A 22,885-nucleotide genomic window follows, 5' to 3' on the forward strand; every position below is an offset into this window, starting at 1 on the left:
TGCTCTACCCATGAATACCCATTGTACCTTACACCAAATTATCCGACTATAGGGAAAAATGTTACTTCATAAAAATATATTCAGCGGCCCAAAAACACCTTATACAATTACAATTAATGATCACGCTATTGAAGAAAGTTCAGAATGGATTGGGGGTGCCGCAAAACACTTGAGAATTTAAAACGGAGTCTGACCATCGCACCTGTACGAGGTTGCATGTACGACTAAGAAGGGTTATCCGGCCACCATAAGTGTAAAAATTCGATGTTATTTATATATGAAATGGTTGAGCTCTATTGAAAGCCCGTCTAATCGAATAGCAAGGCCAGCTTTGGTTTTACAATAATTTCATTTTAGACGGGGAAAATGAATTTGGTCCCGAACTTCTGGTCGCGTCAACCCGGCGTACAGGACGACTTCGTACACACATGACCGCAGTGCAAATATCATGAAGTTTCACTGTTTGTTTTAATGTTTGTAACAGGCAGAAGGAATCGTTTCCGACTAAATAAAGTATATATATTCTTGATCAGGATCAATAGCCGAGTCGATCAAGCCATGTCCGTCTGTCCGACTGTCTGTATAAACGTCAAGATCTCAGGAACTATAAAAGCTAGAAGGCTGAGATTAAGCATACAGTTTCTAAAGACACTGCCCATCGTACCACGCCCACTCTAACGCCCACTCTAACACCCACTCTAACGCCCACTCTAACGCCCACACACCGCACAGAACAGCCACGACTACATTTACAGTACCTTCAATAATTGTTTCTTTTGAAATTATTGTGTTGAGGCTTTCAGATGTGGTCTCATCCCTTCTAACGTCTCCTCCATCATATTTGATATTTAGTAGTGTGTTTCCTAGTTTCTGTTTCATATTGAATTTTTGCTTTACTTTTGTTCAAATACTCTCTGCCTATTAGAATATCGTAATTATCTGAGAATTTATGTATATAAAATATGATTGGGCAGATTTTACTGGTTTCTTATGTTACACTAGTTTTTAATTCCAATGAACCATTCTTTTCATTGAAATTTTCTTGAAAGTTTCCTCTCAGGTGAGGTGGAATTTGATTTATATTTGGTACACGCTGAGAGTTTGATAATTTGGATTATAGCCAGAGCTGTTACTTCACCGCACTGTCACCGCTCTTATACACTGCTCTGTGCAGCAATAGATTTTGTACTTTATGCTATGTTCCTCTCTCTCTCAATAGAGAGCGAGCACAGCTATTAATCTTTATTCTGTAAATCTTGCTAATTTGCCTTCTGCATAGCAAGCTCAGTTACAAGTTACAAGCCTATTCGCATAGCGTCAGTTGCACCCGTTTCGCTTGCTCTCGCCCGTTTTCGGTTTCTTCTTTGCCTACCGCCAAATTCGTATCGTCTTGGCTGTGCAAAAAAAATTGACGTTGTGCATAAGCACACACACATCATTGCTATTGTGTGTGCAGTTTTCTTGCCGGTGCAAGTAAGTTTGCTTGCCAGTGCTTGTAAAACTGTTCACCATTGTGTGTGCATTTTACACTGACTGATTAAAATTCAGTACGTGAATTATTAAAATAAATTAAAATGTCAAACAACGACACAGTCAGCTTGCCAGCTGACAGGATAATATTTTTAAAGCGCAAGGAAAACTCCATTTTTGTCGACGCTAAAAAAATGGCTGCAGATTGACCACCGAATCGGTCACTTGCCTGAATGATGGTGGCCTGCATTTAAAGCTGGATTTAATAAACCAGACAGAGGCTTCGTTTAACTTGGCTCACGATTCCCTGGAGTAACTGGATCTCAGTCAAATGGGAAGCGAATTGCGTGACCAGTTCAAAGACATTGTCTTTGAAATGCGGTATGTTGTACAAACGGAACTCAGTAGACGCAAAGTGCGAGAGATTGCTTGTTCAACTATGCGTCAAAATCTAGGAACTGAGTGGTCTCCTGGTTCTCTATTTCGACGACCGAATGTGCCTGACCTGAAGCTGAATACACAGATTTTATGTCGATGTTTTCCACTGTCATCGATAAAAACCCAATACTGGCTGACATGGATAAGCTTCAACACCTCAAGTCTTGCCTAAAAGGTCCCACTTTGGATGCCGTTGGTGCTTTAGAGGTTACTGATGCAAATTACCCGGCTGCCCAAGAATTGTTGGATAAGCGCTACAACAATAAGCGGCTTATTTTCGAGTCTCACATTTCGGCGATCATGAACTTACCAAAGGTAGAGAGTTAATCTTCTGTAAAGCTGCGTGATTATTGTCTTCTCCAAAAAATCGACCGTGAAACCCATCGCTAACTACATCGATGTGAATTGCCTTAGTAGTTAGGCATGCAAAATTGGCAACCTAGGCCTTTGCCATCCGTGGGCTTCTTCCCCTGGACTCGGCTGGCTGGAACTTGGGGAATGGGCAGAGCACCCATAATTTGGTGACTATTTCTCTTGCGTTGAAGCAGAATTTTCAGTGGAATCTTCCTGAAGATTTTATAGTAATTCTCGCTTCGTAGGAGTACGGCTCCCATCGAAGCAGTTGAGGGGCTGTGCAGGTTCGTAGCACCGATCTTCATCTGGCAAGGATTCTAAAAGGCGAGAGCAGTTTGAACTCCATTTTCTAAATATAAATTTCGCCTCTTCTAGCAGTCGTAGGCCAGTTGTTTTAAAACTCAAACCGCCAGAAACGAGGATGACGCCAAACCGTAGGTAACCGTCAAAAAGCGAAAATAAAGCAATGATGTAGGCTCTGGAGACTAGGATCCCTCGAAACAATTTTACGATATCGGCGCATAGTACAAATGTAAGTTAACACCACAAATGTTTTGATAAGAACATTTGGAGCTGCACGCTCGTCAACAAAGGTACTTGGGGTCGCACGAGCGTCCGGATGCGAAACATACGTTGCACCTGCATAACATAAAAGTGCAGACGTAGCGTCTGCCCAATTTCCGTGAGAATCAGCGAGCCAGCGAGTGCTGCAAAAATCGCCGGCAGCATAGGTGGGTAGGCGAAGTTAGGTAGGGACAAATTTGTCAAACTAAAATCAGTTCTGTTTTTGCAATCAATTAATAAACCGCTTACGGTCCTAACACAAATAAAAAATATTTTTTTATTTAATTGAAACTCCTTTGGAGTTAACTTGTATGCTGCCGGAAGCGTAAGCAAACTCGAAGAAGGTCACGCTGAACCGGCGGTCTAACCTGAAGCCGGTCATTGAGCAACATTCCAGAGCTGTCCTTGCCAGACCACGTCCATCAATGACCTTGATTGGGTATAACTTAGCGTCAATACATTGTGACACTTTGTCATAATAAATATTTTTTTTTTTTATGTATTAATTTAAAACTGTCCTTCGCGGACAATCATTAAATTTGAGGACTAAACTTAACGGTAGAGAATTAATGGATTACATAATTTGTTGCGAAACTTTACAATAACTGTCGATATTGTATGTATGATGTATATAATAATGTATGTATATAATTTAATTTTTAATAAATATAAACATACAAATACACAAAACAACTAAATACATTTTTCAACGAGCACTCTTTACACTGGCTAGGTTGGGTACTGGCCATCTCCATAAACGACCGAACCATAGTGTCAAGATCCGCGTAATCAGTAACCGCAGATTCTGGGTGAGCATCACAATCAGGGTACGAAAGTGCAATAACCCAACCAAAGACTGTATTGTAAGCAATAGGAAAATCGTCAACAAACCGACCAGAGTTGCTGTTCTAACAATGAAATTGGTTGATCCCGGCGTTAAGAATGTTGGATCTGCTAAGGGAAGCTCGCTGATCTGCCTCCACGTAGAAGAAGCCGTTTAAATCAATTGGAAATTGGAAGTGATGACGTCAGCGATGTTAAAATTAAAGAGGCCACTTCGAGTAATTGATCCAAATTGCGAGAGTCCGGAGTCCTTGGGTAACTCCAGCGCTGTTGGCTTAGATACCTAGAACGGAAATCCTCTGAACAAATGATTTGGGGCAAGTGTTATTATAGACACAGTGTCTAGTACCATCATACACGTCGTAATATTTCCCCAGGCGTCGCGGACGTCTGCAAGAATTTTAATCTTAGATTATCATCGTCCTGCGGACTTTAGCTAAGTTGAAATTTCCGTGGATCCATGCGAAACCAACTTATGACGGTTGTGAAGTCGAACCAATAAAAGCTCGAATTAATTGGAAGGCGGTAATTGTTTGGGAAATAACATAGGGAAGCTTGTATGGTAGCCATTATAGGAAGCGAGCGTTATTATTGTGTCCATTTGAGCGGGAGATACTTAGGTAGGCGTACATCCCTGTCAATAGACATTCGCCATCTCCTTCCAGTACGTTACGTTGTAGCAGAGTGAATTTGAATTTAAAAACGAGCTCGTCGGGTTCCGGCATACAATACTGACCGAGCACCTTGGATTTGTGACGCATTTGGGGCACTCTGCGCTCTTGTGACTTGATTACTTTTAAAGGATGTCGCACACTGTTTGAGCCTGTCGGGGTTGTGCATGTATTCGGCGGCAATCTCTCGTAGTGTACGTGCTGTGCCATGCCGTTAAATAGATACCGTTGCTTATTTAACGTTTGAGTCAAATTATAAGCCACAGTTGTGGTTGTTGTGAAGCTAGACGCCGATCTGTAGGCTAAATGTTGAAGTTATGCACTCCACTCCGAAAGGCGGGTGTCCGAGAGCCGGTGATGAAGACTCTTGAGGTTTCCCCACATGCACTGGGTTTTCAAGAAGTAATTCTGCCGTAGCCTTCCCAGCTGCTGTCTCCTGCAAGTTGGTACTGCAGTCGCAACTCCAGTTATCGGCGCTGCCTGTGATATTAGCGCCAACGCACAAGAAATAGTACCACAAGTTGTAGTGTTTATTTCACATTTTTGCCGAAACGAGTGGTGATTCCTTAATTATTAGTAAATGGGTTTGCCAAAGATTTTGCACGTATAAATGTCTTTCGCTAAAATAAGTCTTAAAGAATGTTGAGTTCGCGGACAGAAAGAGACGTTTCTAATAGCGGCCGAAATAAGTGCGCAGAAATTTGTACTGTTCAATATTTATTTTCACTGTGCAGTGAAAATAATTTTCGGATCGCTTTAAAACTTCGTTTAAGACGTCCGTAGCACAACTAAATTCAGCTTAGTGAAGATGTGAGTTCAGAAAGCGTCGCAAGTAGCGGTTCATATATACTATTAATAAGTGGACAACAAAAACTGCACTATGGGCTTGGTTGTTAGTTTCGGCGGCAACAAGCGCCGTCAGCCTACTTGCGCGGGTGGTTGGTGCTAGGGCTGGTAGCAACAGGAAGCGTCATATAACTGTTTAAAAACGATCGGATTATAAGAGAGGCTTGGTCATATCGTTGCTGTAGCCGCTCCCAAGTTTTGGTGTTTATTCCTAATATTGTTTGCCTCACGCCCTAATTTTAAAAATAACAATTGTAATCTGTAATACCAAAATATCTGTACACTTGTAAATACATATTTTACAGATAAAAGCTATTCGGGAAATTCCTACGCTCGGGTCACCATATTGCCATAAGTAGTAAGTAAGTAAGTAGATAAGTAGTTTTACGAATTTCACGTTAGCTACCTTAGCTAGGACTTATACAAAATAAAAGCAGCTTGAATTTAACGCTCGCATTGATAAGTAGTTTTACGAATTTCATGTTAGCTACCTTAGCTAACTTATACAAAAAAATTCAGCTTGAATTTAACGCTCGCATTGTTAGCAATCGATGCCGTAATCATGTCCGAAAAATGTTTCCAATCCTCATAATTCCCGGATTAGGTAGAAAGTTTATTTCGACTAAAAGTCGTTTGAACAACGCTCAGGTACTATTGGTCGTACCATAAGTAATTCTTCGAGGGTATGGCTAAGAATCGCGTATGTAGAGTATTAACGACTTTGATGCGTATGAGGAGAGGCACGCTAATACAAACATGTAAGAATTTCAAATAATGTTGTCAAAGTGTGGGCTGACGGACATGGCCAGTTCGACTCAGCTATTGATCCTGATCAAGAATATATATGTCGCATCATTATTAGTCTTGTTTTTATTTTCTATGTTCCATCTCTAATAAACATGTCATCTCTAATAAATAGAATTCGTATCGAGCTGTTCTTGTCTTCGTTTCTTTTTGATCGCTGTTCGCTGTGTTCCGTTATGCGAGTTTAACGGATTTTGCTCTGTTCTACATAGCCTCGGTTCGACGATGCGTTAGAGTGAGACAGGTGCTTGTCCTGTGGTGAGTTCGGACCGGCATGTATCAAGCGAGATGGAGCGATGTTGAAATGTACACGGGCACTTATGTTTGAAAACTCTGAGAAAGCAGACGCGTGAATATGTCGCAACCGAGGAAGTGTACGACTCGCGGGCGGAGCGCGCCAACAGAGGACTCTGAAACAGTTAACTTCCCGACATATACTTTATATGGTCGGAAAAATGTGTGTAAACCGGATCACCGTAAAAAGGGCCTCAAAAGCTTTCATGCTGTGAGAATATTAGTGAATATTGATAATTTGGTAGTGGTTTAGGCAAAAACCCATACTAATTGCGATAGATATAAGCATGAATTAAGAAGGATATTTGTTTACAAAGTATTGTTGATTTCAGCAATTACACTGCAGTTGGAGACAACAGTTTTAATACCATTTTTGAGAATCGTCAAAAACGCAGCCATATTTATTCTAAAAATATAAATAGCCATTTATAATGAGGACAATAAACCTACGAGGATGCAGAAGACTCGAAACACAGTTTTTAAGAAGGGAGGCTTGAAATCTATCATTAAAGAGCAACATCGATTCAAAAATGTCGTCTTCAGTAATATCAACCGACACAGCATTGAAGATTTCCGGAATAGTGCCTAAAATATCTTGGGTATTCCAGACAACAGCAGTAAGTAGAGAAATAAGAAGACGCATATAGGTTACAGATGCTGACAGTATTAACGAAGATTTCTTTTTAGAATTAATAAAGCTTTAGAATGTTAAGGGGTTCATCCTGAGGCTATTTTTAACATCAGAGATATACCGATTATACAACATTTTATTCAGGAACCTAAAGTACCGTCTGTGTTGTCTGTACCTCTTGCCTATTCTTCATATGAATTACAGCATTGGAATTTTTATCTTCTGCCGGGCTGTTACCCAGGCAGCTTATGTGAGCCCCGCACCTTTGTTGAATGCCAGCATTCGAAGATATAAAACGCTCAAAATACACGCTTAAACGCTTAAATACAATCCCTATTAGCATCAAAGGTAGAAGTATTAGGATTTAATTTTGTAATTAAATAAGCTAATGGCACAAGATTTATAAATTTAATTTAGGAACTCAATTTGGAAATATAGTGACTGGTGATGTACAACACAACAAGAAATAGTAAATTCAACAGAACTAATGTGATTTATATCAAGTAGATTTTGCGAAATTTTGAAAACAACAATTAGAGTGACTGGTTTAAACTAAAAAGCTTGTTTAAGTTCCAGACCGTTATTGTCCGAGGACCCCTCCCATCTGTTAGCGCTGACATCAAGCGCTTTCTGGTTGGCGGACCCTTAATGTCTACAGCGGAAAAATAACGAGAAATAAAAACAATGAACTATCTGCCAATGGCGATAATTTAGGCCGGGGTCTAGACGCCCTCTAGTATATTTTAATTCAAAGCAACTTACCCTTTGTGACCAATTCATTTCTAAAGAGCATATCCAAACGTTTTTTAGGCTTCTGGCGGTCGAATTATGCAAAAGAATTATGCAACAACAAATTATTGTTATTCTAGTTTAAATAAAATTTAAAAAAATTGTATCTTTTAAGAGTGTCAATACTATAAAGCGGTTGGAATTTTGTAACTTTTGATATATAAAAAGGCACTCTAAATAATGCACAACAGGTCGATTTAAAAACAAATTCTACGAATTTTCTACTTTTTTTACTTTACTTGTAAGTAAGAAGTGTGGCAAAGTGTTGCCTGGTTTAATTAGACGAAATTACCGTGTCCTCCTGGTCACTCCAGAAACACCTCGCAGACGTAGAATTATTCTTATTAATTAAACTAGAAAAAGCCAATTTAACAATACAGCTTAATAAATAAATAGATTTTTTAGGGCACTTCGTAACCTTGGGGTAGTTGGTTATTGTAATTGCAGATGTGTTGCCGTTGCCACACCGCAGGAACACTGCCGGAAACTCCGAACCCAAATGCAGTTGCTCCACCACTCAGCCCTAATGAATCTGCTTATGAATCAGCTTATGCCGATAAAGCCGTCCGCCCCGTGGGTATAAATAAATCAAATACCAACGTCTGAATAAATATAAATATCTCAAATCCCTTGTTGAGCTAATGAAGAGTATATTTCATTAGCTATTTTTAGGAATAAAACAATTTAAAATTAGCGTTTTTCGAATGAATGTACTTTTTTAGTTTAGTTGGATAAAGCAATGATTGAAGATAGATGTACTATGCATAGGTTACGAAAGCGAATGACAAGAGGGCCTTAGATGCAGAGCATACAGGAGAAAGCTGAGCCAAAAGTAATAGCGAGTGGATAAAGGAAAGAGGGAGCGAAAGATTCAGCTAAGCAGGCACCCTGAGGGACCGATTACAAAGTCAAGAAAAACAAAAAAAAAAAAAAAAAAACGATCCAGAGATGTACTGTGTTTTTGGAAACGATTATTATTATTATAATCCTTTAAATAGATTTCCGGTTTAAGGTCCAGCAAGTGATAACGAATAATAGTACTAAAACAGCGGGAAAAGAGAAACTCAATTCTAAAGTATAACAAAAGTATAGAAGTGCAAGTCTATTACATCTTAGTTTTCTGGACAACCAGGTCTAGATTTTTTAAATGTCATCTGAGGGGGAAAAATCGTTTATTGGAATTTGCGATTTGGCAAGACCGAAAACGTAGCCCATATTCGTACTCCTCTAGTATAAAAATATGAAATTATGGCTACGTTTTCTGCAGCATGTATTACTTAACTTATGGTAACATGAAAATACATTCGCAACGGAACTTTTTTGAGAATTTTTTTTTTTAATTTTGAATTAGTTCAAGATACAGTTCTATTGCATTTGTGGTTACTGATCATGGTTACACGAGACTTGTATAACCCACTATATACCTATTTGTTCACAAGGTCTTCAGTGTAATGCACGGGTAGATGTGAAAGATTTGAAGAAATTTTTATCAATGAGACGTACTTCCCCAAACCACGGGAGCTGTTAGAAAGTATTACCATACTCGTTTACGGACAAAAACAGTAGGCGAAGTTTCCGAAACAGGATTAGGAGCTGGAGCTGGAGCAGGAAAGGCGTGATTAAGCTGAAGATTCGGACACAAATCGTGGCAAATCGATACAAATTTACAAGACTAATATATGTGAAAAATTAACATATTTTTTAAAAATGTTGGCATGGCAGTTTTGTGCGGTTTGTGGGCGTTAAAGTGCGCATGGCAACATTGGCTGCGTCTAGAATCTGTATGCTTCATTTCAACATCCTAGATTTGTAGTTCTTGAGATCTTGACGTTTATACGGAAACGTTTTATAGTCGAAAACGCTTCATTCTGCCTGTTAGATACCATTCAATGAATTTAGTAAATCCTTTACTCTACGAGTAACGGATATAAAAAAAGTTGTATTGTTAGAAGTTGGATCTTCCGCCTCAAGAAGGAGGAAACGGAAAATTATCCAAAGCTCGCAGTAATCTGGATACAGTTAGAAGCAGGAAATCCAGGCCCTTTCCGCTGCATTTCGTCCATGCTCAGACTTGCGAAAAGGTGTTCGCCTTTCGGGTTCGCGAACTTTAACGCACAGGAAAGGTCAACTAAGAAAGTCGAGCAGGGAGAGGAGTCCAGAAAGAACCAGGCCAACCGGATCACGCGAAAATCGCGAAACAATTAAGGGTCAACAAATGGTCTTTCCGCTTTGACGGATCCCTTCGATCCCTTCGAGATCCTGGAGCAGGTGGAGTGATCCGCAAACACATATGACTTTGCTTTGAGCATGCTTATGCTTTGCGGATGAGCATAAATTTAGACGAAACAAAGCCCCGGCCGCAAAATAGGTCATGTGTAGAAGGTATGAGGACGCAAACGAACTAGGCACACAGGCGCAGGAACAGTGGGCGCAATCTAACCCGGTTCAGTCCAGGCGGCAGAACACAACCCTATGGAGATCGGGGTAGTGGATGCGTTGGTGCTGGGATGAAATTTCCTCACACAAGTCGGGGCCGAAATCAGGTGCGGCGGTCATGATATAAAGATACTGGCAGAATCACGGCCTTCATAGTTCCACGAAAAGGGCGAGTGCCGTTTGGGCTTCACTCCGCATTTCAACGGGCACCGAACCAGGTAATTTGATCAGAAATTTCATTATCGTGATTGGTCGCACCCTAGACGAGCACAAAAGAAACCTTAGGGAAGTGTTCTGCCGCTTGAGAAACCCAAACCTAAGGATAAACCCAGAAAAATGTCGATTCTCTAAGCAAGAACTACTCTACCCAGGGCAACGCGTCACAAGCAAAGGCATAGGTACGGACCCAGAAGAGGTAGCAGTCATATTCCAGTTAGAACCACCCTCATCGGTCCGAGAACTGAGGCAATACCTTGCAGTTGCATCTTGGTACTGACTTTTCATGCCTGACTTCGCAGGCATTGTGAGGCCACTCAACGACCTCCTCTGCAAGTGTGCCAAGTGGACTTAGTCACAGGACCACCAGGAAGCTTTTTAGGAGGTACAAGCTAGATTGGCCACAGACCAAGTCCTGGGGTGCCCCGACTTCGAAAAAATGTTCAATCTGCAAACGGACGCCAGCAAGTACGGGATAGGCGCAAATCTCACGCACGATATAGAAGATGGCGACAAAGCTATTTCGTACTTTAGCCGGACCGTAAACGGAGCCGAAAAGAACTACTCCACAACTGAGAAAGAGTGCTTGGCCATTGTGTGGGCAATTCGGAAAATAAAGCAATACCTGGGGGGCTACCACTTTTAGAAAGAAAGAAAGACCGCCGTGGGGGTTGTAGAGAAAAAGGGTAAATTAAACGTGGTGGCAGATGCATTATCGAGCCAGCCAGTATCAGAATCGGTGGCCACAACACCAGAGACACTGCGATGAACGCAGGATACAGAGGCCAATGCAAAGTGCAACTGAATCACGAAAATGCTAGAGAAGATAAAGGCACATCCTTAGATGTTCTCAGACTATATATGCGAGGGCAGCACCCTGTACGGGCAGATTCCGCATAGAGCAGGGAACAAAGATGTGAAAGCTATGCATTTCGCGGCAACTAAGGGAAACCGTCCTGCGAGAGGACCACGACTACCCAGCAGCCGGTCATGTGGGCAGACGAAAGACAATAGCGCGGTTGGCAGCACGGTACTACTAACCAGGAATGCAGAAAGACGCAAGGGCGTACGTTCGAATATGCGAAAAGTGCGCAAGGTTTAAACCAAAACCAAATAAAATTTTGACGCAAATCCCGGATGTGCCCTGGGCAACAGTGTGTGGTGACTTCGTCGGACCATTGTCGAGGTCGAAGCACGGAAACAGTTGGCACGGAAAACACTTGTTTGTGCTGATCGACAGGTTTCCTAAATGGACTGAGTTTGTAACTTTGCGAACAGCGACGGCGGAGACGTTGCAGAAAGCGTTTAGGGAACACATAGTCGCGAGGTTTAGAATCCCGAAAATGGTGACTACGGACAACGGCGTGCAGCTTACAAGCCGAGCTTTCAAGAAGTTTCTCAGCGACATGGGGATAAAGCAGCAGCTTTCGGCACCATACACCGCTCAGGAGAATCGGACGGAGAGAGCGAAACGCACTGTAAAGACTATGATAAAACAGTTCACCGGACAGAACTAGAGGAATTGGGATGAAAGATGGCCAGAAATTATACTGGCTGTAAATTCCAGTGTATCAGTGTCTACAGGCTACTCACCGGCGTTTTTGACACACGGCCGCGAGCCGAGGATACCGGCAGCCTTATACGACAGAGAAACGCTTGGTACAGGAAGATAGCCAGAGTCACCAGAAGGAAACGCCAAGATGAAGGAGATCTTTGAGGTAGTGCGAATAAACCTGGAGAGAGTGTCCCGAGACCAGGCAAGACACTACAACCTGCGAAGAAGGCAATGGAACAGGATCAGGTGGAGAATGATAGCGAGAACAAGGATGCAGTTCCAACAGGAGGAAATGGGGAGAGTATGCAGTAGAACCAACAGTATCCGAGAATGGACGGAGCGAGTCATCTGTTTCAGCGTCAGGCCAAAGCCGGAGTCAGCCGCGAGTGAACACGCGTCTGGCGGCCGGGACAGAGCAAGGGACAGAAGGTTGCGACTATCAAGGCGTTCGCCTTGAGAGCCCAGCAACTGTTAAACCTAGTCTGGTAACGGTGACCACCAAGCACACGTGGCCGCGGCAGTACCCACCACGGGAGATCGAATTTAAGTGATCCAACAATAAAGATTATTAAAATAAAAACAACTAAGTGTTTGTTACTGGTAACCGGTGATCACGTGTGATATAAATTTGGTGGGACGAACACACGAAATCTTCTGAGCTAGCCGTACTTATCTCGTAGCGAGCAGACCATTCAAAATCAGTTAAAAACAAGAGAGAGTCGAGTTTCACGACTATCGGATACCCTTTACTCAGCTAGTGTGAATGCGAATGCCATCATCATGTCATCATTTTTCTGGGATATCGATAGATATTTAGAAATAAAATGAGAAAAAGTTTAAAAATTGTTCAAAAGTGTGCGCGGGGCAGTTTTGGGCGGTTTTAGGACGTTAGAGTGGGCGCAGCAATAAGCTTTTTGGCAAATCAATAGAAATTTAAGCGACTTATAAAATTATACAATTTTATTATTTATTGAAAAATTCTAAAATATCCAACGATTTTTTTTTAAATGTGTGTGTGGGTAGCATCATGGGCAAACTTGTCGTTACAATCTGTATGCTTATTCTCAACTTTCTAGCTTTTATAGATCAGACGGAAAGGCGGCTCGACTCGGCTATTGATCCTAATAGATTTTCTTTGGAACAAAATACTTATATTCAAAGTTCGCTATTTGAGAAGGAAATTAACGAACTTGAGTCAGACAAAAAATAGAATATATATATTAAAATTAAATGAACTATTATCGGAAGTGGATTCAATTTTTGCTCATACAATTCCTAGAAAATTAAATAAGCCGACTCGTTCAGTTTATTTGAAAGTCTTGTCAAAAAGAAAAAATAAATATACAATACTGATGTCATGGACATTTTAGAGCAAAGGCTTAATTTAATATCGTAATTTTCACAGAAAGTTTAAGTAAACCTGTAACATGTAACACTAACATGAATTAAAATTAAAATGACAAGAGAATGTTTTATTACTAAAGGAAGGTCGTTAATAAAAAAAGGTAAAAAGAAGCGGACCAAGGTGGCTCCCTTGTGGGACACCGGATGTCACTCGGAGAATAGAAGATAGAGCATTTTTAAAGAGGACTTTTTGCGTCCTGCCATTCAGATAGCTTGAAATCCAATTTAGAAGGAAGTTGGCTTTAAATGGTTAGGTGTTCTTGATCTGCGTTCCATGAAACCGTGTTGGCAAGGTGATCAAATTGACCTAGAAAGGAACTGCAAATGAGGAGTGACATCATTTTAATTTTGCATTAAAGAATGATTATCTTTTAAGTATAGGTGATATGATTTTTGATTGATATAATTTAAAATGGAAGACCATTTCAATTGCTATGTAACCGTCAGTTAGTAGACGAACCGTTTGGATAGAGATGATCAGCTTAAGTTTTTTAGAAAGACATAATTTCAAGAAAAATATAAATATTGCATATGAAAAGCAGACGGCTCAGTTCAATTTGTCAACACGGCCAATTATCTATAAAGTGGGGCCCCAACCCCTAGAGGAAATTTCACTAAGAGTAATTTTAGTAAAGCCCGTATAAGCGAACAGCAAGAAATTCTTATTACCAATTAGGAGATTAACAAGGTCAGATCTTCTTCGTTTTGTCTTGCAGTTTGCCTGAATGTAACAATTGACTTGAGGTCTGGGACGAGAGCCCACGGGGCTAAATTAAAGCGATTTCGAAATGCACACTGTGTTTTAATAACCGAACATCCAACTGAAAAGTAGGCCTCAACGGCAAAGACACTCTCCTCACTATTCCAACGCATGATGGCGACTGAAGCGTGTCGGGACAAAACTTTGCAGTAGCCCCTCTTGAACGGGACCACTAGCGATCCGCTATGACATCAACTAACTGAATGGCGCTCATTTAAAAAAAGGAAGTTATGCTGCCGCACCCTGTACAAGTGAAATCGTGCATTATGATTAAAGAGTTTTTTATACACTCTCGAAGCAGTTTAAAGCAATGTCTTAATCAATGTCTTAAATCATATCATAACAGATGGCCTAGTCCCAGTAAGTTTCGTTCGATAACCAGCAAACTCTCACACTTAACTGGACGCATAAACATGGTCTTTGAGTGAACCCACATAAGACTGAGCGAGTGCTGATTATCCAAAAATATAAGGTAGCTGATATTAATCCTTACTACAAGCTAGGAATTTTACTAGAAAAGGATTAAAACAGCATTTGTGAGCTATCTGCAAATTGGGGTCTAGATAATAGGGAGTTACAGCGACTTCTGAAAATATGGCTGAACAAGGGAGGAACCGGAGACTGAATTATCCAGTTCATATTTCTGGGGACGTGGTCAAACAAACAAGCAAAACAAGAGAGAATGCTATAGTCGAGTTCCCCGACTATCAGATACCCGTTACTCAGCAAGTGTGAATGCGAACGCGAAATTTCATCATTTTTCTGGGATATCGATAGATATTGCGGAATAAAATTAAAACAAATTTAAAAATTGTTCAAAAGTGAGGGCTTGACTGGCTTGGCGGCTTTAGGTCGATAGAGCGTGGCAAAAGTTTTTTGGAAAATCGATAGAAATTTAATTTTTTTAAATATGTGGGCGTGGCAGTTTTGGGCGATTTTAGAGCGTTAGAGTGGGCGTAACAAAAATTTTTTTTTGCAATTAAACTGGAAAAAAATATTGTCAACTTGCGCTACGTCTTTGTCTTTAGAATCTGTATGCTGAATCTCAACCTTCCAGCTTTTTTAGTTCGGAGAGCTCGACGTTCAGACGGACAGACGGACATGCTGGATCGACTCGGCTATTGATCCTGATCAAGAATATATATACTTCATATAGTCGGAAACGCTTCCTTCTGATATGATCGAATGGGTTTAAGGGGTTTACTTGAAATACCGAAATTGGCATCGATGCTCATGCATGGGTAACAAAAGCGAATGTTGAGTTAATTGCAGAGCGAACAGCAGTACTAGAATAAGGGAGAGAGATGCTCACGCAGCTATAAATACCCTGCGCATCATCAGGTAGATTAGCGCCCCTTGAGGAAAAAAATCTTTGATGTGGATAAATGTGTAAGCTAGAGTTTTTGAAATTTTGTTCATTCAAAAGTTGAATTCCATAAATGAATTTGTTTTTTATAGATTTTTATTTAAAGAAAAAGAAAAACAATCAATAACGAGGTAAATCAAAATTGGGTCTTCAGGATAGCGTCCCCTACGGTAGTTTAAGTTTCTTCGATTCATTTTCTATGTGATATTCGACCATTTGGATGAGTAAATCAAATATATAGTGCATATAAAGACTCAGCACACTCATACAATGACATGTATTTATAATGACATAAAATTATAATCTGCTACAGTTTTCTGTAGCTGCAAAAAACTCAATAGCAAAGTCAAACGAGCAAAGCTACCTAATGGGACCTGTGGTGTGGATCCGTATAGGAAATTCATGCCTTAAGAGTGTCTGGGTAGATAGAAAGTTGGTAATCAAGTTACATATATTTTCTAAAAGTTTTTAACACAAGGTTTTATTAAATATTAAATATGTATTTATAAATATATATTTATTAAATATATTATAAATTATTAAATATTACTTATACAATAAATACTCACCAGCATGGCAATGTTGAGCATTACAACCTCATCGTCCTCACGACAGTTCCCAGACATTTCCTCCTGCCAGACTAAGGGATGACTGGGAGTGCTGGACATGGTGTTGTTCGCATTGAACGTTACATTCTCATGGGTCATTATCTCTCTAAAAGCCATAATTGATCATTGGTATTAATTATTTACTTTACACCTAACTTACTTATAAACATAGGGACCAACTTGTTCGACTCTAAGCTGCTCGCGACCCGCTAAAAACGCTTTGGCATTGGTTATGTTGAACAAATATATCTTAATATACAGATCGACTGGAGGCTGGGCCCACAGATTAAAGATCTCACCTCCCTCTGTCATGATTAACTTCTGCAAGAAGAACGTTAGAGTAAATGTGTAAAAAGTCGTTTGTGTCTTACCCATTTAAATATCAAATCATATGGTTCCAAAACTTTAATCAGTGTAGCTGTTATAATTGCCAAAAATCCGATGACTAGAAGTATAAATAAGCCTGTAAAACACATAATTAATTAGATTGTAAGGCTCGCTTACGTTTATTGCTTTAAAATTAAATTATTTAATGAGTTCGTAATCACTTGAAAAATAATTTAAGTGCCTTTTACCAATAATTTAACCGTAACTGTTACCAACTTGCCTGTTGAATATAATTGTTTTTATACCCGATACTCGTAGAGTAAAATGATATACCAGCCCCGTTGAAAAGTATACACGAGGCAGAAGGAAGCCTTTTCGACTATATAAAGCATATATATTCTAGACCAGGATCAATAGCCGAGTCGATCTGGCCATGTCCGTCGTCCGTATGATCGTCGAGATCTCAGGAACATTAAAAGCTACAAGGTTAAGATTCAGCATATAGATTCTAGAGACTTTGGCGCAAAGAATGTTTGTTGACCTATGTTGCCACACGCACTCTAACGCCTACGCCCTTTTGAACAATATGTTGATATTTTTTCACATGTATATTAGTCTTGTAAATTTCTAGCGATCTTCCAGAAAACTTTTTGCCTCTCCCACTCCAACGCCCTAAAGCCGCCAAACAAATCACGCCCACACTTTTGAACAATTTTTAATTTGTTCTCATTTTATTCCGCATTATATTATATTTCGAATTTATAATAATAACGGTCACGAATTAATAAAATGGAAGAGAAAAAACAAAATCTTGGCGGAATTCGTTTCTACTTTAATTGTAAAAATGTTTAATTAATACTAGATTCATATTACATTATCTATTATGTTAAAATATAGGCTTCTCCGAGCGTATAGGTATAGTATATAAGATATGACTTAAAGATGGACGCGGCAAGGTAGTTGCCTGCGAACTCCTCCGCCTGCACCGTTGTTGCAGGGATGTCAACGTGGCACGTTGCTGCTCACGTAGTTGCTGAAGTGTGTTGCGACGAGTTGCTGCCCACAACACAGTCACCTCGATGTCGCCTCTGTAGCTGCGGTGTGGTACAGAGTGCGGATCGGGATCAGGTGGTGTCCACGATCGGTGACTATAGCTGAAGTGACCAACTGGAATAAGCCGGTAGCAGGGTCGTAGCTCCGACTTGATATTCACGGCAGGTATTTTACGATAACGTCACATTATTTCGGATGTCAGATCAGAACTAAATAATACAAAGAGAGAAAGCTTAAGATTACCCTATCTCGCGCAGATCACGGCCACCGATCAGCATCCGAAGTCCGAAGTATAGCTTCGTGTGTCGTTCGTCGTCACACGCAGCTTTTCCTGATGTTACTTGTTAACTTATATATATATACAATGTTTTCACATAATAAGCACTGTCCATAGAAATAAGAATATGATGAGTGGCAAAACCGCAAGATCCACATCCACCTATTGTATACTATCATTATCCCAGGCGGACGATCTCGCGGCCGAAATAATTTTAACAAAGGGGCAATAGGTGACATATTAATATAATCAGTACTTTCGGAAGAAATAAGAATTTGCAGAGTGGCGAAACCCACGCAATGTACACAATCCAACTGTGTAAACGGTATACAATCAATATCCCAAGCGGGAGATCTCGCTCCAGTAATAATCTAAACAAAAGGGCAGTATAAGAAAGATTTTTGTGACTAACATTAAGTTTTAAGATGAGAGCAAAAGAATTAAGACGCGAAAACTAACTCTCCGATATTTTTTTATTTCTTAGCGTTGTCCTTAGTTAACTGACGGAACATTAGTTCGCCTCAAAAATATAAGAACTATTTTACTATATATATTCTCCTTCTCCACACACCACCCTCAATTGTTGCTAAGCGTTTATTTTTAAAATCTTGACCCACCTTTTTTGATAACCACGATTTTAATACCATCTATGACCTGCTATGATATAAGCCAAAACAATTTCAACCAGAGATAAGGACATACTTAAGAGTAGTGATCGGCACGCTCTACCGGCCCACGGTAAGATTTTTCTCTGCTGCGGCAGAAAATGATATTAATTTCTATTCAGTCGTCAAATAAGAACTGCACAGTCGGAAGAGACCGCGTTGAAAAAAAAAATTATTCTAGGTTAATTCTTTTCTAAAAAACAAGAAAGAAAATTGTTTCTTGTGTATTCCCTGTGATCCGTAAATATACAATAAATTTGAAGTGAAAAGTTAATAATTGCAAACAATTTACGAAAAAAAAATTAGCGAAACGTGATGTAGAATAATTGTGCATTTCGTTTCTTTTGTAGATCTATTACACTTCAATGCAAACTAAAACAATGAGTCAAGTTAAAATTCGCGCTCAACCTGAAAAATAGCAAGACGGACAACGCTTACTTCTCATTTGTATATTCGTCATAACGTCATAACTTTACACTTGGAGCCATTTAAGTTTAGTATGTTATCACGGCACCAAATTTGAAAGCTATGTAGGTCGAATTTTAAGCCGAGTTTGTCCGAGATCCCTCACCGACGAGGGAAGTGGGCTGGGGGTTGTAGGCCCCAGGTTAAAATACCACGAATCAATGGGCAGATACACCAGCATTTTTCAAGCTGAGGTCTGTGCTATTGGACGCTGTTTAATCTGCAAAGGAACTATCGTGGCAAGGACATTGCTTTACTGTCTGATAGTCAAGCAGCCATAAAGGCGCTCAGCAACGCTAAGATAACATCTAAGCTAGTAAATGCAGTGAGGACAGCCCTAGACAAACTGGGAGCTGTCAACAAACTCACAATAAGGTGGGTCCCGGGACACAACAACATCCCGGGAAATGAGCTAGCGGACAACCTAGCCAGGAAAGGGGCAGAGAACCCTCTAATTGGGCCCGAACCATTCTGTGGTGTTGGTCACCACAGAGTACTGGGCTTACTTAAGACAATAGAGGAAGAAAAACGTCTGTCCTTCTTGGAACACCTACCAGGACTTAGGCAGTCTAAGATTCTCCTTTGTGTGAATATAACCACAAAAGATTCAAGACCTTAATGACACACGGGAAAAACACCGTGCGTATTTTAACTGGCCTTCTTACGGGGCACTGCCGACTTCGCAGTCATTTGCATAAGATTGACATTGTAGACAGTGAACTCTGTCGCTTCTGTTGCATGGAGGAGGAGAGCTCTGCACATATTAAATGTGACTGCACGGCGCTTTCCACCAGGAGGAACAGACTCCTGGGCATGTATGTAGTCCCACGGGAAACAATTGCAGCCCTGAACCCCAAAAAAATTCGGGCTTTTATACAGTGCATTGGACTTCAGGGCAATCTTTGACTCATGAAGGGATACAATAGATCCGACTGGTCGCAGTTCACATACAAACCCACTTAATAATAATAATTGTCCGAGATAGTTTGGCCGAGATATGTCCTTATACTGAACATCGTCTGTGTACATAAGTACAAAAGAATGTTTTATTACTAAAAGAAGGTCGTTAATAAAAAAAAAGGTAAAAAGAAGCGGACCAAGGTGGCTCCCTTGTGGGACACCGGATGTCACTCGGAGAATAGAAGATAGAGCATTTTTAAAGAGGATTTTTGGCGTCCTGCCATTCAGATAGCTTGAAATCCAATTTAGAAGGAAGTTGGCTTTAAATGGTTAGGTGTTCTTGATCTGCGTTCCATGAAACCGTGTTGGCAAGGTGATCAAATTGACCTAGAAAGGAACTGCAAATGAGGAGTGACATCATTTTAATTTTGCATTAAAGAATGATTATCTTTTAAGTATAGGTGATATGATTTTTGATTGATATGATTTAAAATGGAAGACCATTTCAATTGCTATGTAACCGTCAGTTAGTAGACGAACCGTTTGGATAGAGATGATCAGCTTAAGTTTTTTAGAAAGACATAATTTCAAGAAAAATATAAATATTGCATATGAAAAGCAGACGGCTCAGTTCAATTTGTCAACACGGCCAATTATCTATAAAGTGGGGCCCCAACCCCTAGAGGAAATTTCACTAAGAGTAATTTTAGTAAAGCCCGTATAAGCGAACAGCAAGAAATTCTTATTACCAATTAGGAGATTAACAAGGTCAGATCTTCTTCGTTTTGTCTTGCAGTTTGCCTGAATGTAACAATTGACTTGAGGTCTGGGACGAGAGCCCACGGGGCTAAATTAAAGCGATTTCGAAATGCACACTGTGTTTTAATAACCGAACATCCAACTGAAAAGTAGGCCTCAACGGCAAAGACACTCTCCTCACTATTCCAACGCATGATGGCGACTGAAGCGTGTCGGGACAAAACTTTGCAGTAGCCACTCTTGTTGTTAAATTTTTGACAGATTTCTAGTTTCTATGCTAGTTTCAGTTAAATTCCATGTTAAAATTATATTTGTCTCAACATATTTTATCATTTCTTTTGAGGGGACTTGAATGAAATTGCGAATTGGATTTATACTTTTAATTATGTTTGTGATGCAATCATATTTTATTTTTTCATTTGTTTGATTAAAGATTTTATTTTTATTTTCAAAGTAAGACTCATGGTCTGAGTAATCCAACTGGTATCCCTTTTGATCAGGATGGTTGATAATTTTAATTGTGTTGTTCAGTGTTTGGTTAATGGGTATGTGCGATATGATTAGTAATTCGTTGTCTTTGGGATTCATCCAAGTTGATGTTCTAATGGGTAGTATGTTTTAACTGTTAACGTTATTTAATTTGTCGTAAGCAAGTAGTTTTGGGTTGAACATAGTTCATTTCATGAAGTTGTATTGAATTTTCAGCGATTGAATCTAATTTTTCTTGAAAATGCACTCGATCATTCTCATCAACGTTTAATAGTCCACGCTTCTGTCTATTTTTTTGGTGGATAGTTATTCCGTTTAATTCTTTTAGTAATTTATTATATTTTAGATATTTCATCCGGTTTAGTATTTTATTGTCGAAATAAGTAGTTAAAGTGTTAATTTCAGATAAATTAATTTTTAGGCAATGATGTTCAAATGCTGATGGTATTTGAATTGGTTTACTTGTAAGAAGAAGATAGCCGTGATTGGTGTCAATGTTGTTTATTTGAATTTCTTGGGTGTTATATTATATATTATACGCCAGATTCCTGTGAAATTGGGTCTTTATTAAACGTTTTCTTTTTCGGAGTCTATTTGTTCTACATTTTCGTTTGCTTTAAATGGGTTTTCCAATTTTCCCTTCTGTAGAGGACCTTTTCTAAATCGAGTGTCTATATCAAATTCTTGTCTGTTACTATTTTTTTTTCTATTCTATATTCTATAATTTTTTGAGTGTCTAAAATTGGTCGACCAGAGAAAAGAAAAATGTGAGCAGGGGTCTGTCCAGCAGTGTTTTGCTTAGTTTTGTGATTGTATATGCGAAGAATAGTTTCAATTTTGCTTAGTTTAGCTAGGAAGCTAAATAAGGATAAGGATATCGTTAGATGAATTAATTATTCGAATTTTTTCGTTTATTGTTTTATGTAACCTTTCTATATCTGCTACTCCGTTTTTGGCTGTGTTTAGTCGTAATTCAATCTCCTCACTTTCAAGCCATCGCTTAAGGGCTAAGCTGGAGAATGCGCCGTCTCTATCTGCTTTTAATAATATGGGCTTGCCTAATTGATTAAAAATTCGCATTAATGCATTTCTACACTCTATCCAATCTTTTGTTTTAATTTGTTCAAGGGTTGCGAATTTCGAGTAAACGTCGATACAACTAATGTAGTGTTTGCCTTCAGATGAACATGACATTTAGTCTATTACAAATTTATCTCGACAGTGTTCAGAATTTGGTGTAATTTTGAAAGGCATTTTCGTATTTCTGTGCTCTGTCTTGGTCAAGTTACACAAGTAGCATTCATTTATTATGTTTTGAATTAGAGGTTGACAATTTGGAAAATAGTAGCTTTCTTTAAATAACTTTGTCATTTTTTGGATACCGGGGTGCAAGAGTTTTTCATGTGATTGCAATATGATTTCTTTAAATTCTGCATATGAATGTACATTCTTTAATAAGATGAGACTTCGAATAATCTTTGTGTAATTGGTATTAATGATTTATTTATGTGCTGCTTGTATAAGTTCAAAATCTACATCACTCATAATATACATGGTAATGTATTTGTAAATGAAATGGTCAAGTAAAAATTGCTTTGCTCTTTCTCTTGTCATTTTATCATACAAGATAGTAGTAATTGATTTACAGAAATAGGTTGACTTTTCTACTTCATTTTGATCTGTTTTAACAAATATGATTTGTTTATTAAAAATGTTTATTGGTTTTTCTGTTAGGTGAATAAGCTCACTATTGTCTTCCTCTGCACTATGTTGGGTGGCTTTGCTATAATGATTCTCTTCAATTTTGATCCGTGATAATGCATCAGCTACTACGTTCTGTTTGCCCTTAATATAGTCGATAGTAAACTGAAATTCTTGTAATTTAGTTCTCCATCTTTGGA

At 39.3% G+C, this 22,885-nt stretch overlaps 1 protein-coding gene across 4 annotated transcripts in view; it reads right to left on the bottom strand.

Moving 5' to 3' along the window:
- Positions 1–22,885, bottom strand: part of LOC117151082 (scavenger receptor class B member 1) — a 113,598-nt gene that overhangs the window by 62,039 nt on the left and 28,674 nt on the right. For 2 of the 4 annotated variants that reach the window (XM_033318326.1, XM_033318329.1), the window contains exons 2-4: positions 16,421–16,512; positions 16,210–16,370; positions 16,011–16,155 (exon numbers count right to left, since the gene is read on the bottom strand). In XM_033318326.1, coding sequence (XP_033174217.1) covers positions 16,011–16,155; positions 16,210–16,370; positions 16,421–16,512 — 398 coding nt within the window. Of the gene's footprint in view, positions 1–7,677; positions 7,730–16,010; positions 16,156–16,209; positions 16,371–16,420; positions 16,513–22,885 lie in introns of those variants that run through there. The other 2 variants (XM_033318327.1, XM_033318328.1) reach the window with 2 other exon arrangements.

The sequence above is a fragment of the Drosophila mauritiana genome, chromosome 2L, assembly GCF_004382145.1.
Source record: "Drosophila mauritiana strain mau12 chromosome 2L, ASM438214v1, whole genome shotgun sequence".
Classification (NCBI taxonomy): domain Eukaryota; kingdom Metazoa; phylum Arthropoda; class Insecta; order Diptera; family Drosophilidae; genus Drosophila; species Drosophila mauritiana.